The sequence below is a fragment of the Pipra filicauda genome, unplaced genomic scaffold, assembly GCF_003945595.2.
Source record: "Pipra filicauda isolate LSUMZ 115617 unplaced genomic scaffold, ASM394559v2 scaffold19_size4547281_pilon, whole genome shotgun sequence".
Taxonomy (NCBI): Eukaryota; Metazoa; Chordata; class Aves; order Passeriformes; family Pipridae; genus Pipra; species Pipra filicauda.
This window is the reverse complement of record NW_024104309.1, coordinates 709012-734157: the sequence shown is the minus strand read 5'-3', so window position 1 is coordinate 734157 and position 25146 is coordinate 709012. Positions and strand designations below refer to the sequence as shown.

The 25146-nt window shown below is 38.0% G+C and overlaps 1 protein-coding gene across 3 annotated transcripts in view; it reads left to right on the top strand.

The window, feature by feature from the left end:
• TUT4 (terminal uridylyl transferase 4) overlaps nucleotides 1-25146 on the top strand; it is a 43932-nt gene that overhangs the window by 580 nt on the left and 18206 nt on the right. For 2 of the 3 annotated variants that reach the window (XM_027739383.2, XM_027739385.2), the window contains exons 2-14: nucleotides 7489-8164; nucleotides 9824-9987; nucleotides 13224-13340; nucleotides 15363-15540; nucleotides 17660-17748; nucleotides 18902-18953; nucleotides 19535-19604; nucleotides 20529-20655; nucleotides 21148-21267; nucleotides 21652-21873; nucleotides 22024-22198; nucleotides 23564-24306; nucleotides 24772-24922. In XM_027739383.2, the coding sequence (XP_027595184.1) occupies nucleotides 7603-8164; nucleotides 9824-9987; nucleotides 13224-13340; nucleotides 15363-15540; nucleotides 17660-17748; nucleotides 18902-18953; nucleotides 19535-19604; nucleotides 20529-20655; nucleotides 21148-21267; nucleotides 21652-21873; nucleotides 22024-22198; nucleotides 23564-24306; nucleotides 24772-24922 (2770 nt within the window). In that variant the 5' untranslated portion in view covers nucleotides 7489-7602. The remainder of the gene's footprint in view (nucleotides 1-7488; nucleotides 8165-9823; nucleotides 9988-13223; nucleotides 13341-15362; nucleotides 15541-17659; nucleotides 17749-18901; nucleotides 18954-19534; nucleotides 19605-20528; nucleotides 20656-21147; nucleotides 21268-21651; nucleotides 21874-22023; nucleotides 22199-23563; nucleotides 24307-24771; nucleotides 24923-25146) is intronic. The other variant, XM_027739384.2, reaches the window with a different exon arrangement.

Sequence of the window (25146 nt, the reverse complement as noted above, 5' to 3'; positions counted from 1 at the left end):
TGCCAGCTGGCTGAATGTGACATGTTACCTGAGGCCTCCTCTCTTTTAAGGTTGTTTCTGGGAGGAGGAGGGTGAGCTCGTAACATGCAGAGAAAAAATATAATCGGATTTAGGCTAAGGTAGAGATTAGTACATTAAAAACATAGTTGTATCTAAGTATGGATCTAATAATTTTTTTTGTATCCCTGCCACCTCCATGTCACTTGGCTTCCTGAAACGTGTCCTGGATTCAAGGGTCATTGCATTTGCTTGAAAATAGAGGATATGTGTTTTTTTATGGGTTTGAGTTGTGCTTCCAGTTTCAGTAGGTGCTCTTTGGCTAGTCTGACCCCAGATAGTTATGACATAATTATTTCCGTGACAAGAAAAGTAAGCCAGCCATGGAAGTATGACTTAATTACAGTATTTGGCAGAAGGTGCTATATTAGGAGTAAGAGGTCTCTTTTGCAAACGCCAATTTTGCACTGAGCTTTTTTTAATCATTTTTCTACTTAACTTTAGTGAAAATACCTTCATAAAATTAATTTTGGGATAAAATTGCAATTTCCCAGAACATACATGTTGAGATATGTTCCCAGAAGATAAACACGAAGGGATCAGAAAGTTCCTTCTGTGTTCTCTTCTTGCACAGAGGACAGCTGGGGCTTTTCTCTCCTACCTAAGCTTGCAGGGGAAAAGAAACTGCTGGATGCTGTGGAACACCTGCACAGTGCAGGGCATTTACCTGCTTCTTCCTCTGGAGGCAATTGCTGCTGTGGGGAGAAAGAAAGGGGAGCGGGATTTCCCTGTGTCCTACTTGAAAGCAAGATATTCCTGGGGAGCTCCTGTAAAATGTCGTGTGGATCTGCTTGTCAGAGTGATGGCTTTGGATTGTGTGTTCATAGTGATGCTGTAAGGCAATTCAGAATTTTGCCCAGCTGAGAGTATATCCTGTTTTCTACTTGTAATACTGGCTTTTGAAATTTTACAAAGCATTTCTACTAAATTAACTTTATTTTTGTCGCTAGCTTAATGAAATAATGTTGTACCGGTACTGACTTTTATTGAGAACTCACAGAAAGGAGGATCCTGCAATTTCTTAGTGGATTAATTCACACAATGGAAGCAATCTAGTGAAAGTCAACATTTCTAGTGCTTTTGGCACATTAGGAAGATTTTGTGTATTGTTTGATAAATTGTTTAACTTAGAAGTCCTAAAAACTAATTACCTAAATTTTGTAACAATGCACACGAATCTAATTTTTACTTTTTTTTCTTTTCGTCAGAAATGCATGCATACATGCAGATGTACTCATACTGTATCCTTGGTTCATAATTTTGATTTGAAGGTTTCAGCAAATCTTTGGGAAAAAACAATTTGTGAGACGTTCTTAGATTTTATTTTTTTTATTTCTGTTGATGTATGAAATACTTTTTTCAGCAAGAAGTTTGCGACTGGTATGAAGTAGTTCAAAGGCCATCCCTTCCTCAAGGATTCCAGTTGGGGTGAAGGGATCATTATTGTTTAAATACGAGATCCAGGTGCCACAAATACTTACTGCTGTATGTTTATGTAGCATAAGCACCGCATAAAGGGAGGTTAAGAGCAAGTTGGATAAATTGAGTTCAGTGTGTGGCCGCTCTTTAAGCCAGTTTCATGATCCGTTCAGGTCTCCGGAAGCCAGTTTAGCCTCTGAAAGGCTTTAAACCTGTGCATTGCTGTGCTGTTTTTCCAGCCTCCTCAGAGGCATTGGTGCAAGTGTTGTGTGTGTTTGTTTTTAAAGTTGGAGCTACCTTGGAGCAGTTTCTGCTCTGAGCACAGCATGTGTGTCACAGCATACGTGAGATTTGAGGCAGGTGCTGCCCCTCCTCTGGCTCCAGTGCTTGCTGCAGTCAGTTGTGAAGTAGACTATGACAGTAAAACCCAGTATCAGAACCAAAATGGACTAAAGCATGAGAAGCCTGTATGAAATGGAGAGGTAAGGAAGCTGTTGTAGCTTAGTTACATGGCTAGTGTGACAGAGGATGGCTTTCCCCAGTTTGGAATGGGAGTCAGCAGCAGTAAGTAGGGTCAGAAAGTGTGTTCTTGGCATTGGGTGATGGTGACGTGCCTCTCTCTCACCTTCTCTGTGAGTCACCCTGTGCTGTAGGAAAAACAGTGTCAATGCAGAGAGTGATGTGTAACAAGCACATCCCTTACAGATCTCACATCCAACAGATTTTGCTCATTTCATAATTCAGTTGTAAGATATTTGCACCGATATAGTTACTAAGTTTTGTATCAAGCAAAGCCTTTCTTGTTACTTCAGTTACTCAGCAGTACTTTTGTAATTCAGATATCATGCTGTTACAATTGTATATATTTTTACTTATATATACACAGTTGTTAATCTAGTGATCACTCCTTGTGATCACTCCTTGGAAGTTTTCGGTCTTCCACACTGTAAACACAGCATCGGTTTCCTACAGAGTTCTTTATTTTCACTGAGCCCAGAGTGTGTTTTGTTGCATCCCTGATTTGTGTGATAAATTTTGTGTGCACTGTACTGGCTTTCTTCTAGATAGATTTTGGGAGTATTATACTTACTAAGATAAATTCTATAGTTTGTAGTAACAGGGAGATCTGAAACACTGTGTAGCACTTGTGTTTGTTACTAAGAATACCGATGGGTTTAGTGCTGGTGGAGCCTGAGGCGCTTTAGTGCCCGGTAATCTCTGGTAGTTTTAGTTTTAAGTGCTTTGGAAAAATATCAAGAATCCATAATAGTTTGTACTAAGTTATGTCTTGTTCATCATAAAACAAACATAAATGTGTGATAACTTTTTTTAAATTATTGACACAGAACATGGGAGAGGCTTGAATGGTTTGTGGAAGTTCTCAGACAGAAAAACAGGCCTAAGGCTGTAAACAGTCCAGAAAAGCCCATCTTCCCCAGCATATTAGGGGTGTCTGTGGACATTATCTGTGCTGCAGTATGAACAGAGTGCAGAAGACAACTTTTCCTGTTGTTCCTGACTGGCTGTAACTTTTGTTTGCAGAATTTCCTTTTATTTTTGTGGAGGAAGTTCAGCTGGGCTATATTGGTAAAGAGGCGAGGGGGGCACTGAGGTTAATCACCCCACTTACTGTGGGAGGGCTGACTGGGAGATTTGAGCTTAAGGACAATCATAATGGGGCAGATAAAAGCAGGCCTTGGATAAAATACACATCTCCCTATCTCAAAGGAGGGAATGTTTTATAGAAGGAGAGTGATAACACTTATGTTTGTAGTACTTTCACTGTTTATATTTAATCGAGTACTCCCTGCGGAAACAAAACTTGCAAGCCCGTTCGCTTTCCCTTCAGTTACTCTTCTGGTTACTTTTGGACCTTCAGCCAGTTGGGACCGTGTTTTAGAGCATATTCGAAGTAATGTCAGAAGATCATCGAGTTTGTGAGTGTTTTCTGGAACAATCCTGGCTCGGTAAAGGAGAGGAAGTTACATTTCTCATAGGGAGTAGCTGCAAACCAGTCCATGGTTATGTTCCCCCAGCCCCAGCACGTCTCCTCTGTTTGCCCAAAGGGCTGTGAGTGAGACTGTGACTGGGGAGCACAAAAAACCAGGTACAGTCAGTTCTGCTCCTAATGAAATGATTAAGAAGAAATGCTTTGCAGAAGAGCAGCTCAGAATGCAAGAGCTCACAGTTTAACTTGGCCTATATTTTTGAAGAGGCCCTGTTATGTCAAAGTTTGACCCAAAATGTGTGTGCTTGAGGGAGTTAAGTCTAGTGGAACAACTTTGAGAGGAAGAAGTGGAAAGGTAAATGGGTAGAAATAGCTTCTCCAAAGTTTTTTGGCTTTCTTTCCCCCCTATTTGAAAGTAAGCCTCACGCTGAGTTTTTGCAATTCAAATGTAGAATTTTCTAATGCTAGTCTGAGAGGTGGAGGAAAGAATTGAAACTTGCAGAAATGAAAGTGAAACACTCTCACTCCTTTGTTTCGTGAGCTTAAAATTATTTCTAAGTGAAGCTAATCTTAAACATTTTTAATTCGGTTGCTGTAGGTATGTAGAGATTTAATAGTTTTCTAGAGCTTGAGGTCAGATAGTATCTTGTCTGACCTCAAACTGTTGTATTTCAGCCAGATTATTTTTCAAAAAGAGCCAAGGGCTGGGCTAGAGTTCAGAGGAGTACCTGGCACTGTACTTTCAGAAAGCAAAGGAAACCAAGTCCCCTGTAACTCCGGGGTAGTGAATAAATGAAATATTCTGAGATGCTTTCAACAGGTTAATCACACCTCACTTTGCAGACCCAAGTGAAAAGCTCTGTTTTTGTTGCCAGCCCGTCTGGGAATAAAATTCTTCTTTGATTCCAGATCTGGCAGTTTGGTATGAGCCTGAGCCTGTGAACAAGATGTGCCATCCAGGTTTCTAGAAAGATGCCACCTCAGCACTGATTCACTCCACTCCAGTGTTTTGTTTCCAACTGTGTTATTTTTTTCAGAGGCACTCCTTTCCCTCTCCCTATTTCCCTCTCTCCCCTCTCTCATATGTAGATGGCCAATATCTGACAGAGGAATCTTTTTGAGACCCTCTTGGGTTTAGGAGTGGTTTCTGTTTTGTTTCTCGTGTTAAGTTTTATTAGTTGGTTTACTTTGCAGTTCTTTGTGAGATGGTAATTTGGCACTATTGAGTATGTTGCAGCAGTTTAAATTATTTTTTGTTTGCTAAATCATTTCAGCATTAAAGAGTAAAAGAAAAAAAAACGGAAAAGCAAAAAAAAAATCCCCAAATTCAACAACATTGTTATTGCACTTGCATTTCAGATTCAGCGTTTCATTGTGGAACTCTTACCTTTTTTTGGGGGATACAAAATATTCTTGTCTTATGAGATGTCATGGCCTCTCTTTATTCATATTTCTCAGGAATAAGGAATATATCTGTGGGTTTTTTTAACATTAGCTACTTACATTTGATTACACTCACTCTCTTGATATGTAATATTATCACAGTACTCAGTTTATTAGCTGGATTCTAGTTTTTACTAAGTTTCCTCAGTTGTTTTTTCCCATCACATTTGTACATTTGATTAAAGATTATATATTCCCTTTGAATATATAACTGTGTATTTTATTGAATGAATGAGATCAAATAATTTGAATAATTTTTGTGGATTTTTTTTAAAAAACCTTCTTTCCAAATATGACTCCAACAACTTGACACATACAAAAAGCAGAGCAAACCGAGGCCCCACTTCTCCTGCAGTGCTGGAGTTCCGTGGCAGCTTTGATGTGGAAGTGGTGCCAACAGGAGTTGTCCCCACCCTGCCAATTGTTTGTTATTACCGGCCGTGCTCCTCCTCCTCCTCCCGGTGCCAGCTTTATGTTAGGCTGGATTGGGGTTCCGGTTTGGTTCCCTGCAGAAGGCACGGGGAAGGAGCAGCCCGAGGAGCCGGGAGTGAGTAGCCGGGTTGGAGAAAGGGTGTCACTGCTCCGGTCGGGTCGGTGTGTGAGGGGGATGTGGGGTCAGAAACGAACCAGAAATGAAGCGGAATTGATGGAGGGGGGGGATTTTTTGTTGGTTTGGGTGTTTTTTCCTCCTCTTGAGGCTGAACAAGTGAAACAGAAGAAATAGTTTAGCATTTGAAAAGTCCTACTCAGCTTTCTCTTTGGTTACGTTAAAAAACCCAAACGCACAGTAGAGTGTGAAGACGGTGCCGTCCTGTCCAGAGGTGTAACACTGGCCATCTATAGAGCAGAGCTTTCCTTGGAGCTGGAGGAATCAGCTGGCACTGGAGTCATCCAAGTTTAGCCAACCTGGCGGGCTCTGGGCTCTCCTCACACCCTGGGCCTTGAGCAGCGCTGGGGCAGGTGGGCAGGATCCTGCTGCTGTTTGACAGGAATTACTGTGGGAAAGACAGAGTACAGTCCAGAGGCAAATACTGGTTAATCTTCTTGATTTTTTGATCCAGAAGTACGAGCCAGGTGCAGTCAGTGTTTAATAGGAAATAGTTGTGATAGTAACTGAATGTGTTTCTGAGATAAAATACTTAGCCATTGGAACAAATCTAGGAATACAGATTTTTTTTTTTCTTTTTCAGGTTTTTTATTTTGCTAAAGACTGTGGTGCTCATATCAGCTTCAGGAAAATTCTTGTGGGTTTTGTTCGTTTCTTTGCTTTTCATTTTTGAAAGATAATATGTATTTTCAATTATCTCAGTAGAGACTTTAGATAACCATTTTAGTATGTGCTTTGTGTCCTGAAGTATTTTCTGATTTGTGTCTCTTTAAAGTGAGAGGTAGTAACTATATTATATAGCCTGAAAAAAAGTTACTCTCTTTTATACTGATAATATTCAGAAAGGTGGTTTTGTGGTTTTTTTTAGTCTGATCCTTCCTTCTGGTTCTTATTATTAAAGTACAAAAGTACGCTGTGATACTTTTAATAGTTGTATTTCATAGACTTTTCTATTATTCCTTTTCTTCACTAAATTATGAGCTACTTGTTTTGATGGGTTCTCTAAAACCTGGATGTTTCCATGGATCATTCATTTACTTCCCAGATATGAGCTGGATAGGAAAGAAACTCTGCACTTGCTATAGTTTTACAAAATTTATTTTCTTTTATGTCTAATACTTCATTCTCATAATTTTTTAATTGCTATGTCAAGGTTATTTATAACAAAATCTAATTTCTTGTTACAGATTCTCCCCCTTTGTTTTCTGTATTAATAAGAGTAATTCCTTACAAACAGACCTACTTACTCATAACTTCCCACTGGAAACACAGCCTTTGAGCTGCAGCCAACATAAAGCTCAGATGATTATACACCACCTAAAGCTCTGAGGTTTACATGAGTAAAGTTAATCTGCAGCTAAACAAAATATTTACTATTTGTGGGGTATCTTTGCTAAGCAAAATCTCATTTAATTGTTGGCAGTGAACTTATATGAGAGCTGTATGTGTCAAAGGTTTGCTGAATATCTGTGGGGGAAGGTGGTCAGTCAGGTTTATTATTAATGCTTTGCATTATATCTCTAAATGCTTTTTGAAATCAGTTAATAAAATGGAGCTTGGTTGCTGGAAACAGAATTAGTTTTCTCTAGTGGCTAATTTGAGCTGCGTATTTATTGAGTGGGATTTTTTAGATGTGTTAATTTTTTTTTCATTTTTTCCAGTGTAGTTGCAGACATCTTGGTTCTTATTTTTGTTCAGAAAGCCAGAAATAGGAAGGAAAGAAAAAAGCAAGCTGTTGGCACGTTTATCACAGTGTTTTTTGCAGTGTTCTGCCATCTTTCATTTCTTAATATCCCCTCCTTTTTTAAATACAAATCAAGATGATCAACATTTTCGTGAGTTTTACTGTAGTACCGAATGTATTATGAAAATTCACTTATGCCTGGGGGGGAATATGCTTCCTATAATAATTTGTAGTTACACTTTCCCTTAGAGAAGTTTATTTAATGTGCTGTCTACATAGAGCTTTAATTTCTTCCTTCAATTTAAAAATGCCTTCTCATTATTTCCTCAGTAGACAATCAGCTACAATCCTTGCCTGCACAGAGGATTTAAAATCAACTGCAAATTGCTGAAGAATTGCACTTCAAGTGGTCTCAAGAGACAGGAGAAGCAGGTCTTCACTATAATGGAAGAGGCCAAGAGCTCAAAGAATGGAAATCATGACCCAAGGAAGTCTGTCCGTCTTGTCTGTGAGGAAGGCAAACCTGTCAAAGTTACAACTAATCAAAATTACAAACATAATAGGAATGACAAATCTGTGAAGGATGTTGGGAGAAGTTCTCCAAGTGGGAATAGCAGCAAAAAAAGTAAACAAAATGATGTTTGTTCTGAAAAACAAGGGGAAAATAAATCATGCAAAGTAAATAGTTGTATTCCTGGAACTAAAGATATGGGATCAAACGTTCAGGATCGGAGTCATGGAAAAGCAAAAAAATTTTCTAATTTATCATCAGCAATGGAAAACCTGAAACAGACAAAAGCCCAACCAGTGGGAGAAAACGCTCCAGGCTCCCATGTTTCAGGGAATGGGGTCGGAATGGAAAGCTTAACAGCTACACAGAAAGGGAAACTGGTGCTGGAAAATCCACTGGGAGTTCCTACTTTGAAGGCTGGTGTTGATCAGACTGGTGATCCTGGTAAGGCTGCTGCAGATCAGAGGAAAATGGAACATAAGCCTGATGACTTCAGTGAGTATTATTTAACACTGCTTTATTCCATTTTCTTCTGGTGCGTTTGTGAACAGGCTGAAAAGGACTTTGAAATATTTCTGTTGGAATATTTTCTTCACACAGAGAAAGTTGCTGGTTGCATTTAGAGAGAACATACTGTTAATACAAGCATTTTGCTGGGAGAACAAGAGATTATGATAATAGCTGTCCTTTTTTCTTATGCCTGAGACCTAAACATCTCTGTAAGCTACTTAGTGTGTGTGGGTTTCAGGCAATTTTGTGAACGTAGTGCCTTATGAAGGGGGAACCCTTCATAATATCATTGCTACGTAGGGAAATGCCAGTTATTACTGCTTTTCAGAGGGGAAAAATCAGTAAGAAAAATTCTTTATCATAAGTAGGGGAAAAAACCTTATTTTTTCTGTGACTGTTGTGCTCTTTTGGTTACTAAAAATGTTGAAAATAGGTTTTGGCAGATGGCTTTTTGATTTAAGAAGCTCTGGAATATGTATCATCTATCAGCAGTTACCCTTATGAGCGTGCAATTCTTATACGTATTTTTTAATGTCAAAATTAAATATATTGATCAGGCTTTGTCTCATCAGGTTAATTCCATAGTTCAGGATTTGTCACACCCTTTTAGAATGCATTTTTCGTCTCTAATATGCCATACCAGTACAGACCTTCTGTTTGAAGTATTTCCCACAACTACAGGCAATTTTGTAAATATTGCCTGTACAGCAGTTGCTTGTATGGAAATAGTAGGAAAATAGTAAAGTGTGTATTTTTTTAGCTGTCTTAATAAAATTGAATAGGCAAAACAGGTTGAAGTGGCAGCATCCTGTGGTCAGTCAGCTGTTTGTAGACCACCACCATCATATACTGTGGGGACCATCTGTCACTGAGAAACCAGGACTTGGAAACTTGTTCAGTTTTGATTCCTCTCTGGTCTGGGGGCACAGATCTCACGTGAAAGGAAAGAAAAAAGAACAAAGCACAAGTAGCCCTCACTTTTGCTTATGTAAAAATGACAGGAGTAATTTGATGTAGATGTTTGTGCAGATTAGTGGCCTATGACCAATGCATAGGCATCTGGAGGAACTGGCCCCTGGGAGCTGACCTGTGTTTGGGAGCAGCAGCGTTCCAAAACTGTGGGTGGTGAAGTGTCACAGTGTGTTCAGGTGCAGCTCCAGCAGCTTCCAAATTGAGGGCCTGAAATGCCTGATGACTGACTCTGTAAGGTCATATGGGTGAATGGCTTTAGGGCAGTTCTATGACTTATTCCCTTAAAATGTGCTGTGTAAAATAATTTTATGCCTAATATTTCTTATATCTGTTACAGTAGGGCATCAAGGTCTTGCATACTCTGTTCTGCATGACAAAAAAAAGCCCCTTTCTTGCCCTAATAAGAGAATGTGAAGTTATGACTGAAACACAAAATTAAACTACCATTTTTTAAGCTCTTTTTGATAGCACTCTCAGTAGCAGACTAGTCTCTGAAGTCTCTCTAAAATACTGGTTAATATACTGGAAAGATTCTAACATTTAAGGTGATTTTGGCCAGCCTTTGGGAAAAAAACCCTGGAATGTAGCTCTAATTTGTGTTTGGCTCTTATCTAATTTTTACTTTTCCTCTCTGTGAGTTATTCTGAAAAAAGTAACTGTTTCTTTCTGTAGGTAAAATCAAGAATTCTGAATCAACAAAAGAACATACTTTGGAAGCAGATTATTTAGAAACCACTGCTGTTCTTGATGAATCCAATCTGACAGTGGAACAGCAACTGGGATTGAAACAAGCCGAGGAACGGCTGGAAAGAGATTATATCTCCCGACTTGAAAAAGTAGGTTGGGTTGTTTATCAGATAAAGAAGAAAATGTGTGTCCTCTCTCATTATCATCACCATGTTTTGGTTGGGTGGTATTTCTACTTCAGTCTCCTTTTCTTCTTAATAATGAATCACTTTATGGACTAGGATTTGTCCCTGGTAGTTGACTGGTCAGTCATTGTGGCTGATGATATGGATTGGAAACTTCTGGCTCCTTTTGTGGTACATGTAGCCTTTGTAGAACAGGATTTTTTAACTCTGCAGACCTAAAGGTGTCCAGTTCCATTGTCTACATAAGATTTTCTGGAAAGTCTGGTTCCCTGGAAATTCAGAATGCAGGATTGAGAAGAACTTTGTGCTCTCTTTGGTATATCAGCCTCTCCCCAGGCCCATATTGGGGATGGGTGCTTACAAATCTTCATCTGAAGATTTGATACTCTTAATAGTATCCTCAGTGAAACAATGTCCAAGTCAGTGTGAGCAACCCAGAAGTTTTTCTAAATGTCTAATTCAAGTGTGTCTTTTAGTGTTTTAATCCTTCTTATGTTGTCCTAGGAAAATAACCATAAGTTTATTACTTCTTTTTCACATCACCTGCACTTTGGAAGATCCTTACCATTCTTCCAGTCTTCCCTTCTTTAGACTGTCTTTTTTCACTGGTCTTGGGGGTTTTTAGTGGTTCATTCTTGTTGCTTTTCTGCAGACACCCATTGTGTAACTGGTGTCTAAACTGGACATGCCATTTCAGCTGAAGTCTTACATATAGAGAGGAAAGCTGGCTGCATCTGTCTGAAATACAGCATTTTTGTTTACCATCTTTGATTTTTTTAGCAGCAGTAGGATGTTGGCTTGTAGTTTGACTAGCAATGGTCCCCATAGCCTTTGCTTCAGAAATGCTCCATCAGGTGTTCCCAGCCCTGGATATTTGCAGTTGGCAATACCTAAGGAGGAATGATACTTTGCTGTGGTATTATTTAGTGGCAGCTTATTTATTCCATTCCTCTAATTTATTGTAATTATTGATTTTTTTTCTTATTTTACATCTTCTGTATCCCCTCCCAAGTTTGTGGCTTTCAGATTTGTAGTCAGCACACTCTCCCTTGCATTTCCCAAGTCTTCAAAAAGGTGTGGATATTTCTGACCCCACAAGGACCCCTGCTGAAAAATTCTTGGCACATGCTTTTGGGTGTGTGTGCTCTGAGGACAGTTCTCTGAGCAGTTTTGCTGCCACCTTACTGTTCTTTATTTAGGTAGTATTTATGGTCTCCTTTGGAGACTGATACTGTGACAAGTGACAAAAACTTTGTAAAATTCTAGATACAACATCTGCTGCTGCTTCTTCAAGCACTTTTAAAAAAGCAACCCTAAGTTTGAGTTAATGCAATTTGTTTGGAGCAGGTCAGGTTGTCACCTTTGTCCCTGTGTGCTTTTTAATAATTTATTGCAGTATTTTTCTGAATGCTAATTCTGACTGGTCTCTGATTTCTTGGCTCATCTTCTTTAGCCTTTTAAAGATGTTCATAAGTTTCTCTTTGCTTGTGATCTGGAACCTTCCCATTCTCTGTGAGTTCTTTAAAATACAACTGGCTCTGTTATAGATTAGCTCCTTGAAAATCCAAGGACAAATTTCATGAGGCCTGGCTTATTTGGATGCATCTATCTTACACAGGTACTAGTCTGTAACTTTTTTGTCTTGCTGTTTTGAGTTCTTGCCCCTTTCATAGCAGTTAAGCATAACTAGAGGATTAAAAAAGTCTTTACAATAAAGGCAAAATAAAAGTTGTTACATGATTCAGCCTTTCTGGCAACATCTATTGACATAATACAGCAGATCAATATTGTAAAGAAATACACAGATTTTTAAGATACTTTCATTGCTGATACTCATTTTATTATAGAAGAGTGGTAAAATATTACTGAACTACTTCAGTCATCAGGTATCAAATATGTGAATCTTCCCAGCTAGTCAAGTGTAACTGTCTATTGGTTGTTTTCTGAATGGATATTTAATTTCATCGTACTGGGTATCTGTCTCATAGAAAATAAGGATGAAGAGACTTACTAAGTGAAGCATAATGACACTATTATTTTACATTGATATTTACTCTGCATTTGGAGAGCATCAGACTTCTTTTTTTCCCCAAAAGCAAAAGGTCAAACTCATTAAGTGAAAAAACCTGCCCAAATTTAACAGTGGTTTAGGTTTCCTTATGGTAAGTCAAAATTTGTTTAAGTGACCTGTGGTCCACTTTAGTGTCTTAAAGTGGTGTTCTCTGTTCATTCATTGTTATGTCACTGCTTAAACATCTGTTGTTTTCAGTGTACTTTTTGGTTTTGGTAAATACAGATGTATTAGAATTCAGATGAAAATGTGAAGTAGGGTTAGAAAATACAAGTGCGGGATGAGACAGGTGCAGTGAGGTATTTGCAAACAACACCTCCCCTTTTCTGCCTTTTAGTCTAGTAGATCTTAATGGTTTCCTGGTTGAATAAACTCACACAGCATCCTCTCTTGGACTCTCTGAGAACAATGATTTCCCTTCTTCCCCATCATCTCCAGAGTTTGGCAGCTTCTGGCAGACTCAGGTCTCCCCAGTGGCCACTCTCCGTTTGTACTCCACCTCTCCCAGCCTGTCTGTACAAAAAGGTGTTTGTTCTGCATGTTTCTCCAATTCTGGGCATCCCAGATTATTCATCAAAATGCAACAGCATCAGATCACACCTTCTTCAGTGTCATTAGTGAGTGGTCATGTTCCTCCTCGCTCCCTTTTTCATGGGACTGCAGCCCTTGCACAGAGTGCTGGGGATGTGCTGCCAAAGCCCACCACCAGCTGTCAGCACACAAAGAGTGGGTAACATGAGGAATACTTGCTGTTCTCTCATCACAGAAAGGAGGGTGAATGCTGGGGTTTATTAAATCCTGTTATTGTCAGCCTGAGCTGTCAAGGGAATGGTTTACTGGCCTTTAGGTCAGCCTTAGAAAGCATAAAGTCTTCAATCTTAATCATCCCTCACTAAAATGTCCTGAGAAGTGTCATATTTTAGTCATCTCACTTGCTTTCCTTTCTTTCCCCACTTGCCATACAGGTAAAAATCCCATTTCTGCCGTTTTTTTTCTTTAAGATTACTGAATGTTTGCAAAGCACCTTGACTTTAAAAGTATTACATGCAGTTTATTATTCAAAGTATTGAGTTTTTCAGGCACTGTTGGCAGAAACATTTTCTTTTAATCTCTGGCCCTTTTTCCTCAGCGCTCCCCAGAATACACCAACTGTCAGTATCTATGCAAGCTCTGCTTAGTTCACATTGAAAACATCCAGGGAGCTCACAAGCATATTAAAGAAAAACGGCATAAGAAAAATATAATGGTAAGTTAAATAAAATTTGGGCTATTTTTTCTTTTTTCTTTTTTTTTTTTTTCTTTAAAAACAGATTTTTTGTTATATGGTTTGTTTTCTTTGGTCATGTTCATTTAGATGAAAGTTTGTGTGCTGAGCAGAGATGCACAAATTTCTGTTTTCTGTTTGAGAGGAAGGGCTTGATGATCTGTCCAGGCAGAGAGGAAAGAACATTTTTGGTCATTGCTTCTGAATTAGTGTCTCTGAGTAGTGGGCAGTTCATCATACTTTTAGTAGCAGAATGCAAGGTAACTTAAGTGAGACATATATGTACTATATAGAAATAGAATTAGTTTTTCTGTTTTTTTCCAAAAATAATGTCATTGGTCATAGGATCTCCAGGGACTAGAGGTGGGTTGGGAATGTTGTTTTTTTTGGTTTTTTTTTTTTACATAGTCTGACTTGTGAAGTTTAGTAGTTACAGGATGGAGGGAGACAGTTCCTGAGTCACTCATCATCTGCTTGGGTTTATAAATATGTTTAATATGAAAAGGTTTACAAAGAGAAAAGCAATTTCTTTATCAGATACCATGGTGGTGTGGTTTACTCAAAAGAACTGTTACATGCATGAAATCCAGTAAAAGGTGCCCAGATTTTCCTGCCAGCCTGTTTTTGTAAGTGCTGATGAAGAGCTACAAATTCCCCAGTGTGTTGGGTTTTGTGATTTAAATGGTTAAAATTAATCTTCCTACAACCATTCCCCAAATTTCAGTCAAATTACTTTCTCTTGTTTCTGTGTATTTCTTACCATATTTCTGTTTGCTATTAATGCTCTAATTCCATAATTTGTGCAAGTCATAACCTGGAAAACTCTGGATGCCATAAATCCATTACATCTCAGAAAGTAACCTTTTTGTATTCAGTGACACTGGTAAAGGATTCTGGTTCTCTTACTGTCATGGAAAAAAGAATGAACCAGCCTCATGTTTGTTATAAAAACACTTTCTTACCATGCTTTTCATCTGGACATGGAGATAAGAATTGAGGAATGAGGTTTCTGTGCTGCTGAATGGAATGCTGGGGCACAGGGAGCAGTTTCTGTGTTTAACACTTGTCTCCAAATGGCTTTATGTCCCTGCCACATTATAGTGATACATATGTAACTGTCTGAATGTTACTTCATAAAATACACTGTGTACAGCTCTAGGAGATACAAGACTATCAAATAAGCTCAGCAGCAGCTCTGGTTTCCCAACTCAGGAAAAATCCTAAAGTAGTGATGTAAAAAACCCCTTTAAAAATGCCCATATTCTTTCTTATGCTAAATCTGTTCAAATAAGAACAGAAGAGTTGAGAGATGCAGCCTTAGAACTAAGCACACATTTTCATACTATACTGTGTTTTCCTAGTGCTTTATGTTATGGTTATTATTTATTTCTCTTGTCAGTCACATTTCATTTAGTTGGTGAATTTATGAAACAAGAGGTTGTTGTACTTAGTCCCAAATGACTTGATATATCTGACTTGTTCTTGCTGTTGGATTAGATGCACTAAACCCAGTGCTTTCTGGCACCAGCTGTTTAAGCAGCAATGGGACTGAACTTATAAAAATTCCTTGGAGCTAGGAATACTTTTCCTGCCTCTGATACCTTTCCTTCAAGTATAATCCACTCTCAAGAAATCAGTATGACTTCTGCAGCTCAGTTACTTTTATTATATGGGAACAATTACAGCTTTTTATTTTCTTGGATGAATCCTGTTTCAGAACTGTCAGAAAACGTGGCTCAGGAATGGAATACAGCAGATTTCCTTCCCACTTGCCAGCTGTGAAACACCACTCTCTATTTTAGACCCTGAGCATCTGCTGCCATTCCTGTGAGCCACACTGTCGGATTTGTTAGGCTGGGCAGAGCTCCTGCCTTTGGTCAGGACACCATGTAAATAGGAGAACACAAGAAGGCAACACTATGTTCTGATATCATACAATAGCATGAGATAACCTTTTTTCCTTCAAATATTAGTTATTACTTTTATCATCCAATAATTATACAGGAAAAGCAAGAGGAAAATGAGCTGCGGGCCCTCCCACCCCCCTCTTCTGCACAGTTGGCTGCTCTGAGTTTTACCCTCATCGAGGCAGCACATGAACAAGGCATCTCAGATGAGGACTTCAGAATTCGTCAAGAGATTGTAAATGAGATGGAGAAAATTATTCAACAGCCCTTACCAGGTATTCAGTGTTCTTCCTTTCCTTTAGCTGACAATTTTTCTTTATTTTTACATAGATTTTGATGCCTTCATTAATGGTGAATCAATGAATTTGGGGTTAAATTATCTTGATATTATATACTATTAATGTATGCAGTTGATTTTAAAGGAATTAAAAAACATACAAAAAGAGGAAAATACGATTGTGCTTATTTGTCCTTTTCTCTGATATGTATTCATTGAAGCTATTGATCCTCTTTAGAGTGGTGAGATCATACAAAAAGAAGATAATATTTGACATTTACTTCTTTGCATTGATTTCCCATCATCTCCTGTTAACAGACTGGGACTTTTAGAGCAGATTTTTGGAGCTGTGGTGATGTTGACATTATGGTAACAGTTTGGTGTTTAGTTCATCTGAACAGAAGAAAATATTAATCTCATTGCCAAAAAAAGTTTTCAGACTTCTTATTTCATTTATATTGAAACTGGATGTTGTTCTATACTGTCCTTTTATTTTATAAATACCTTCTTTTTTCCCTTGCTCTATAAAAACACAGCAGTAAGAAAGATTTTATTAGCTGCAGGATAATCAGCTTTAATTTTAGGCGCTCTGTTAAATAGATTTTCTTGAATATAAAGTGCTGAATAGAACAGGGGGTTGTAGGGTGGAGCTTTGCTGATCTGTTTGCTCTGTAAATGTGGCTTCTGGTGCAAACTTCTGTTCCAACATACTGTTGAGTTTCCCACTGATAGTATATTAGGATAAGACAAAGCTTTTTTTACGTAACATTTTAACATAAGTACTAAGGAAAAACTATTATTTTATTGTTGCTTGTCTGGCTGACTTGTTTGGACTGATGAGCTTCTGTGGAGGTGTAGGAGTAGTGGAAGGGGAGTCTGTAATAGTAAATGACAGTTTGTTTTTCTCCTTTACAGAGCCAGCTATATTTTAGTTGAATGTGTTTTCCTAAGTTGTAAATTGGGAAAAACTGAATAAATAAACAGTGTAGAAAACACGGAATGCTCTGGCATGATTTTCTCTTGAGCTCACATTAAAACTATGCAAAAATTGTTACTACTATGAAAAGCTTTTGTAAATAATTTCAAATCACTATTATTAATCATACAGACATTGATTTTGAGAGGACTGGTTTCTAAGTAGTGAAAAATAGGTTTGTTTGAAGCTATGTATGTGTAAGATTTATTTTCTCTGTTAAGAATAATTTTCTGATTGAGAGAGTTTAGTCAAAACACACATAAAGGTCCTAAGAAAAAATACAAGAAACCCTTTCTGCTGTGAGGCTGATTGAACACTGGCACAGGATGCCTGGAGAGATTGCAGACTCCCCATCCTTGAAGATTTTCAAAACCCAACTGGACACATTTGTGGGCAACCTGCTCTAGGTGACCCTGCTTGAACAGGTGTTGGATTTGGGAGAGATTGAGAACAGTCTCAATTTTCAGCTGTTTTAAATATGTGAGACCCTAATAGATATTACAGGAAAGTTTTCATCTCCAAAAATTGTATCATGAAGTGGGATAAGTTATTGTTTATGGGGTGGAATGACATTGCTTATATTATTCCTGAATCGATACTTCCTAATTGGTTCAGATTTGTTCTGCACCTTTGTAGATAATTGTATTAACTCCAAACTCACTGAGTGGATCCTGGATTCTGCCTGGGATTATACTGAAGTTATGTTTTATGTGCATGGTACATAATGAGTTGTGCATAGGAACTTGCTGATGAGATGGACAGAATTTTAGAATTGGCCGAGTGCTGCAGAAGAATCGAGCTAGAGTTAACAGAAGCTTTTACAAAAAATCCTGCACTGAGACAGGGACAGTTATTACTATTTCATATGTAGTTTTATATTAAAAACAAACGGAACTATTGCAAAAAAACCTTTAAAACAGCTTGGAAACTGTTGGATGTGTAATTGAATGTTTGAATGATTTGTTCTCCTGTGATGCCGTGTCATGGAAATGACTGACCTTCCCAGGGCAGGGAAAGGGGCTCAGTGTTCATTAATCTGGGAGTGCCACTTGTGAGCTGCAGTATCGAAAGCAGAGTATGCATCATCCACTAAAGAAAAATGTATTTACTAGCTGTTAAATAATTGTTTCTCTCTCTGCAGACTGCTCCCTGAGGATGTATGGCTCCTGTTTAACCAGATTTGCTTTTAAGACCAGCGATGTGAACATCGATATCAAATTCCCCCCTAAGGTGTGTAGATATTATCTTGTATTAACTAAGACTGTTTTTTAGATCGAGGTCATCAACATTTATTTCAACTCCATTGCCTTTATCTTCTTGGGGGCATCATAAAGCATCTAATCTTTGATTTGGTGTCAGCTGTGCTATGGATAATTCTTGGGTTGTTTTTTTCTGGACAATCTTATGCTAGCCTTTTTCTAAATTTTTGAATAAGCATTGAAGCAATATGAAAATAGTTGACTCTGGATAAATGTGCTTTCATGTGCTCATGATTCAGACTGTAAAATCTTGTAGGCATTGATTTCCCCCCCCTTTTAAAGTTGGGGCTAGAAATGACATTTTTTCCTTTTACGGTTTAGTCACTTGCAATTAAATACCACATCCCAATTTACAGGTTAAAGTACAGGTTAAAATTCCTGCAGACCAACATAATTTACCTTTAAATATTGAAGCTGTTGGTTCATGTTTAGTATATGATATTAGCAGCATGTTCTTGTTAGAGGCACAGCTGCTGAACTTGCCCTTTTTTTGACTGTACATGTTACAGTGAAATTCCAGGTACCTGTTTGGGGTCATACTTAGGGCGTGTTGAAATGATCCTGCAGTCAGGAAGCAGAACTGAGCCCTTTTTCAAACAGTTGCATGTGGAGTGTGCCATGTCACTTTTTCACAAAAGCTCAAAGGTGGTGCTAATTTTTTAGCCTTTCTTTGATCTATTTATGCTTATCTTTGAAACGCCACTTAAGTTGATTTCTGGGGAGAAAAGAAAACACGCTTAAAAATCATAACCTTTAAAAACCCTTGGGAAAGAACTGACATTAAATTCTGTGTAGTTGTGCATTTCTAGTGGCATATGTTGACATTGAAATAGTTGAATATATGGCAAGTGTTTTGTTTTAACTTTATGGAGTCTGTTAATACAAACTGGAACAGAAGTGTTGACTAGAAAAGATGTAGGCTGGTAAAAAGCTGGCTGATATGTTTATTAGTATCTGTTTTCATGGTGCAGACAGATACAATCAGTTTTTTCATTAATACTGACACCTGATTTCACTTTTATGAAAGAACGTAGAGTTACTAATTGTGCCACCCAAGTAGGTTTAAATAAAGTGTAAAATAAAATAGGTTAGTCTGAATAATGGAACCTGCTCTGATTTTGTAGATGAGTCAGCCAGATGTTCTGATCCAGGTGCTTGAGATCTTGAAGAACAGTGGTGAGTTTTTAGTTGCATCTCATTTCTATTTAACATTCCATCTGCTGCTTGGATGTTTTTATGCTTAATTTTTCTGTAAACTTAAAAAGATGGATTATTTTTCAAGCAAAGTGTCTGAGCTGTTCTTATGAATGTGATTTTTATTAATACCAGTGCTTGTGTGACTGAGATGAGAAGCTGCAGCAAGAGAATGGCAGCCCAGTTAGTCCAGTTCAGATTGCCAGAAGTTATGGCAATAGGCAATAGTGTTAGATGCCAGATAAAAAACTTTTTGTAGTGTTTAACTTTTTGTAGAAGAAATTTTCAGCAGTAAACTCAAAAGCTGCTTTCCACTTGCATGTGAACATGAGTGAGAATTTTTACAAGCCTTTTGGAACTTGTAACCTCATTGTTCTGTCAGGAACACAGCCTGGCTGTTTGATACTGGTGGTGAGCATCAAAAGTAACCAGAAAATATTGCTTACTGGTTAGCTGTGCAGCACTTCTGAAAAATTGTGGTATAAATAGAATAGTTTTAAAAACAGAATTGGGAAAATTGTGAAAAACTTTGAAGCAAAATGTTGTTTTTTCTCCTTGCTTAGCTGTCTACTCAGATGTGGAGTCAGATTTTCATGCCAAAGTTCCTGTTGTCTTTTGCAAAGATGTTAAAAGGTATGTGTCACTGAAAAGGAGTGTTAAGGAGATACCAGTTTCTACTCTGCTCCTCACAGCAGCTGTTGCCTGCACTGCTAACAAGAACTGTTGCTGTAACATTGAGCTGACATTGCTGTTAAAAGGGAATTGCTCATACCTGAAAATGTAATCTAGAAAGAAAGCTACCTTTGTTTTTGTGCTCCATAAAACTCAGTTGTAGAAGTCTGAAGATAGTGTTCTACTTTGAGTTAACTAGGGGAAAAGTGGAATGGTTTTCAGTTGTTATTTAAAATTGCTGCCAGCAGTTTAAGCCAAGGCTTTAAAAACATTTTATAAGATCCACGTTGCCAGAAAGGACACATCATCTGATAGTTTCAGTAAATTCCTAAGAAGCAGCAACCTCCAAAATGAAACAGGATTGCTTGACTGGCTGGAGGTACTGGTTGAAACTCTGGGGAAGTAAAGGCAACAAGGATGGACATATCTTTTCCTGTGTTTGTAAGAGGATAGAAATAATTATTCTGAGAAGCAAAAAGAAAGTTTTTAGAGAGCTGTTTTGTGGACTTAACCAACTCTTTAATATGCAGCAAGTCTGGAGTATTTATTTATTTGTTTCAGTGTTTGGAATGTAGACAATATACTTGAAGGTTGAATCGTGGAAGATAGCACAGTTAAGTAATGGCAGAACTTAGAGCAAATTCTTAATGCTGTTTTATATTTTTAGCTATAATTAACTTCTGTAAGTTCTAAATGAGTTAGTAGTAAAGAAAATGTAACTATGTTCTGTAGCTTTTGTTTCAAAAATTCGGGTTCTTGCATAGGGAGACACTGACTCATGTTTTTGTTATGGTGGGTGTGATGCCCCACCTCCCCCTGTGCCCCAGGCATCATCTGTATCCACAGAGTGATAACCCTTTATCTGTTTTATGTTTGTCATTCCAGTGGTTTGACATGTAAAGTAAGTGCTAGGAATGATGTGGCTTGCCTTACAACTGACCTGCTGGCTGCACTTGGAAAACTGGAGCCTGTCCTTATTCCTTTGGTTTTGGCTTTCCGCTACTGGGCTAGAGTAAGTTATTTAATTATCCTCAGTGCTTATAATGGTCATTTCTTCTCTTTAAGTACTGCATACAATGCAATGTATAAACCAGATGAATATGTGTAAGTATAATGTATAAGTCACATGAATATGTCTGTAGGAAATACTTGATGACAGTAGTTCACCCCATCTCCCTACGAGAGGTGCCACCTCACAGCAACACAGCTGGAATTAGAAGCATGACAGAAATTAGAAGCATAAATATGTCCCACAATCACAAAATGTGGTGTATCTGAAGAAAATAATGTATAATAAAATAGTATAACTTAAGGCACTGTATGAATACACTGTATGAATGTAGTTTTTATTTTGTGGCGTGGCATGGCGACTGCAGTTCCTGAGAGACAGGATTTTCTGTTTCACTCTGTTTCTCACATTTCTTTAGTATTTGTCCTTTTATAATAGATCAGAAATTAAAATGCTGGTTTTACATCAGAGATGTAATTATTTATTCTCTTACAGCTCTGCCACATTGACTGTCAGGCTGAAGGTGGCATTCCCTCATATTCCTTTGCCTTAATGGTGATATTTTTTCTTCAACAAAGAAAACCACGTATTTTACCATCCTATTTGGGCAATTGGGTAAGTGATTTGGTGATATAGTGACCTTATTGTTAAGTTGTTGACAACATCTCTGTGTTCTGCAAGCTCATAAAATGTACAGAATTTGATTGCTAAAAAAATTGTAAATAAAATGCATTGGTAATTAATCCTCTCAAAGATGATGTTTGATGATTCTTAAGACTTTTCTAAAAAGGCAATTGCTGTAGCCTCTGCAATTGTGTCATTCTGTATTTTAGACAAAAGGCAATTATTTTCTTCTTTAGATTTCTGAATTTATTCCTCTGATGCCAGTTACTCTTGAGGGGTATAAATACCACATTTGTCAGTGTTACCTTTGGTGAAAATGTTTGGTGGTATGTATTACATACAGTCTTGTTTCAGAGCCACTTTAATTGTTGTTAGATTGAAGGCTTTGATTCCAAGAGGCCAGATGACCACCAGCTGAAGGGTGTAGAAGATGACGAGTTTGTAAGGTGGGAGTACAAACCCCCAACAAACGGTGCAGCAAAAAACTCAGTTGGAGCAGAAAGTAAAGCTAAAGTTGAACAACAAAAAGGTGGTGGCAAGAAGGCAACAAGCTCAGAAGTGGACAACCAAAGTAATGGAAAGGAGAAACAAGGGATTGTAAGTCATGGCTTTATTTCATTGAAAAACATTTGCTACCTCTTATCCCTGTTTTTTCATCTTTAAACATTGATATTGGGTGGAACCAGGGGAAAAAAGGGGAATATTAATTTCTTATTGAAGCTGAGCATTCTTGTCCATGTTTTTCAGTCTCTCTTAGCACTCAAAACCCCTCACCAAGTTTCGCTGGGGCAACTGTGGTTGGAACTTTTGAAGTTTTACACACTGGAATTTGCTTTGGAGGAATATGTCATCAGCATACGGGTACAGGAGCTCTTAACCAGAGAGAATAAAAACTGGCCTAAAAGGCGAATAGCCATTGAAGGTAGGATCATCCTTTCTGCTTCTGTATTCATCCTGCATTATCTTCTGTATTTACCTAGCACTTATCAGTCTGTTTCAAGAAGTCTGGACAATAAGTTTTTTTTTTAATATATATTTTGTCAGCTACTTAGTCTGTTTAAAGACAAGTTTTCCCTGTTAAAAAAACGGGGCAAGTCACAGAGCAATGCATGGCATTCTGAATTGGCCTTAAGAACAGAGAAATTGGATATTTGAGGAAGGTTAAGAAACCATGTAAGGTGATACTTTTATAAAAGCATAAATAACAACTTTTGAACACTTTCTAGAGATGTTGCTGAAGTGGCTTATCTGTAACACTTGAGGCGATGGAGAGGACAAAGAGAATCATACAGACAGAGAATGAGGTACTAAAGGTGCATTGAAGGATGAGTCAATAAGGTACAAGAAGAGTGAGAAGGAAAACTAAAACAGAGAAAAACAAGCAAGGAATTGTTGAGGCGTGTGTTGAGTAGTGGGTCTTGAGATCGCTCCTGTGACTTTAATTTCCTCTCCTAATTCTTTTCCTCAATCACTTTTAGTTAGAGTTTAGTGAAATTAGAGTAGTGTTTGTTCAACATGTGGGATGGAAATGACAGGACAAATTGAGGAAGAAACAGGAAATAATTTCAAAAAAACCCAGATTACATTCTGGTTCTCACACCTGCTGTTGTTGGTCTCTTTGTGTTGTTTTTGTTTGCTTTATGGTTTTTAATTTTTCATTTTTGACTTTTTAATGTTAAGTTTGTAGCTGAAGTTATGAAGTAACAGAATCTCAGTTTGGTGCTGTCTTCCCAGGCAAACTTATAGCAACTATGCAGGTACTCTTTTTGCTTGGAAAACAAGTTTGATCTAGAAATCTCTAGGAAGGACTAGGAATGAAACCTGGTGAGGTTGGTTCATGTAATCCTTATAACTTTAATGTTACTCTTAGACAAATTAATTTCTTAAGGGAAATGCAAATCCTTCTTCAGTGCACAAAGAAAGATTCTAGCAGACCTGTTTTTATTTTGTCTTCATATGTTCATTTTAATTTCTGGTTTAGAAATTGCTCATACTATAATGGTACAATATACTCTTGGTTTTCTTTTAAAATAACATTATTTAGAATGGTTTATGATAGTCAGCCATTCATGGCTGCACATGAGTGTGTTTTTTATGGAAGGATTCTAAAAAAAAACTTGTGGGCCTCACATTCTCTTAAGTATATCCAAAACAGTTCTGTTTTGTTCTTTGTATGCAGTTTTGTTCTTTTTAACTGCTATATAATAATTTAGGGATTTCAGCTACTTTGTGAAATGTAAAAGTTAAAGATTACTAGTGAAATTTTTCTTTTTTCTTTTCTTCCTAGATCCTTTTGCACTTAAGAGGAATGTTGCACGAAGTCTAAATAGCCAGATGGTATTTGAGTACATCCTGGAGAGATTTAGGACAGCATATAAATATTTTGCATGTCCACAAGGTAAAGATGGGATTAAATCCAAGCCAGATACCAAGAAAAAAGAAAAAGGGAAAATTAATAATAAGAAATCCACAAGATCTGAAGAGCCTGTAGCAAACTGTTGCCTTCCACAAGAGGAAAATGTTGTAGATAAACAAAATATAGGAAGTGGATGTAACATACCAGAGAATGAAGTTGAATGTAATCAAGTGGTAGAAGCTGTAGCCAAAAGTTGTACTTCCAAGGACATGGACTCTTTGCTCCTTCCAACATTGGACTCTAGTTACGATGAAGACAAAGAAGAAGCTTTATCCCTTATTTCTAACGAATGCTGTGAATTAAAGCAAAAATCACCAGAAGAGAGGGATGATTTAGAAATCTCAGTTTGTGTAACTGAAGGTGAGCTCAGCCCCCACTGTAACTGCAGTGAACATCAGCCTGAGGACACCAACTCGAGCAATGACTTCTCTGACGCCGAGAGCAGGCAGAGCTCGGGCCCGGAGGCGTCTCCGCAGGCGAAGTGCACTGGCACACCAGCTACCTCGCCCCTCTGCACAGCAGGGGGGGAACCCCAGGATCTCAAAGATGAAGGCAGACTCTCCACAGAAGAAATGCATTATGTGTTTGATAAGTTTATTTTTACTTCAGGAAAGGTAAGCAGTGCTGGCCGTGGGGCAGGGGGCTGTGACTTTTAAATCACTCAGACTGTGGGTGGGTGGGTGGCGGGAGGGTTGTTTCAGTCTGTGTTGGGAATGGCCCTTGTAGAGAACCTGTTCTTCAGGACTGCAAAACACCAACCTGTGCCCCATTTGGACCAGATGGTCTGTTGCCCCCATCTTATGCAAAGCTTTTTGGTTTACACACACACAGATCCTGGGTTTTATTTTTTGGTTGTTTTGTGGGTTATTTTCCCCTTTCCTCTCCTGCTTACTTATAGAATTTCGAGGTGCTTTTAGGCACTGTGAGATCTTAATGCAGCCTACTGAGAGGTCTTCTGTTCTTTCCAGAGGCTTTGTTGTTGTTCATGTGTTAAATGTTCTTGGTTGCTTGGAATTGTTAGGTCTGCTGAACTATCTTAGAAGTAAAAAGATGCATTTGTGTGCTTTTTTCCCCAAAAGCCACCAACTATAGTATGCAGCATCTGCAAACGGGATGGACATTCCAAAAATGACTGCCCAGAGGATTTCAAGAAAATCGATCTAAAACCACTACCACCAATGACAGACAGATTTCGGGAAATACTTGATATAGTGTGTAAAAGGTGTTTTGGTAAGTTCAGAAAGTGTTTCTACTCCACTGTATGCTGTGATCTGAAACCTGGAAAAGATAAAAACTGTATGACTAAATTACTTATTTACAATTATTTATAATTCAGTAGGGAGAAGCTCTTCCAGGTGCCCTAGTCTGCAAATTGATCAGTATTTTAATTTTCATATAATTCCTGGCTGTGATACCTTGTAACAGATTTGAAAAACTAATGTTATGTGAGATTT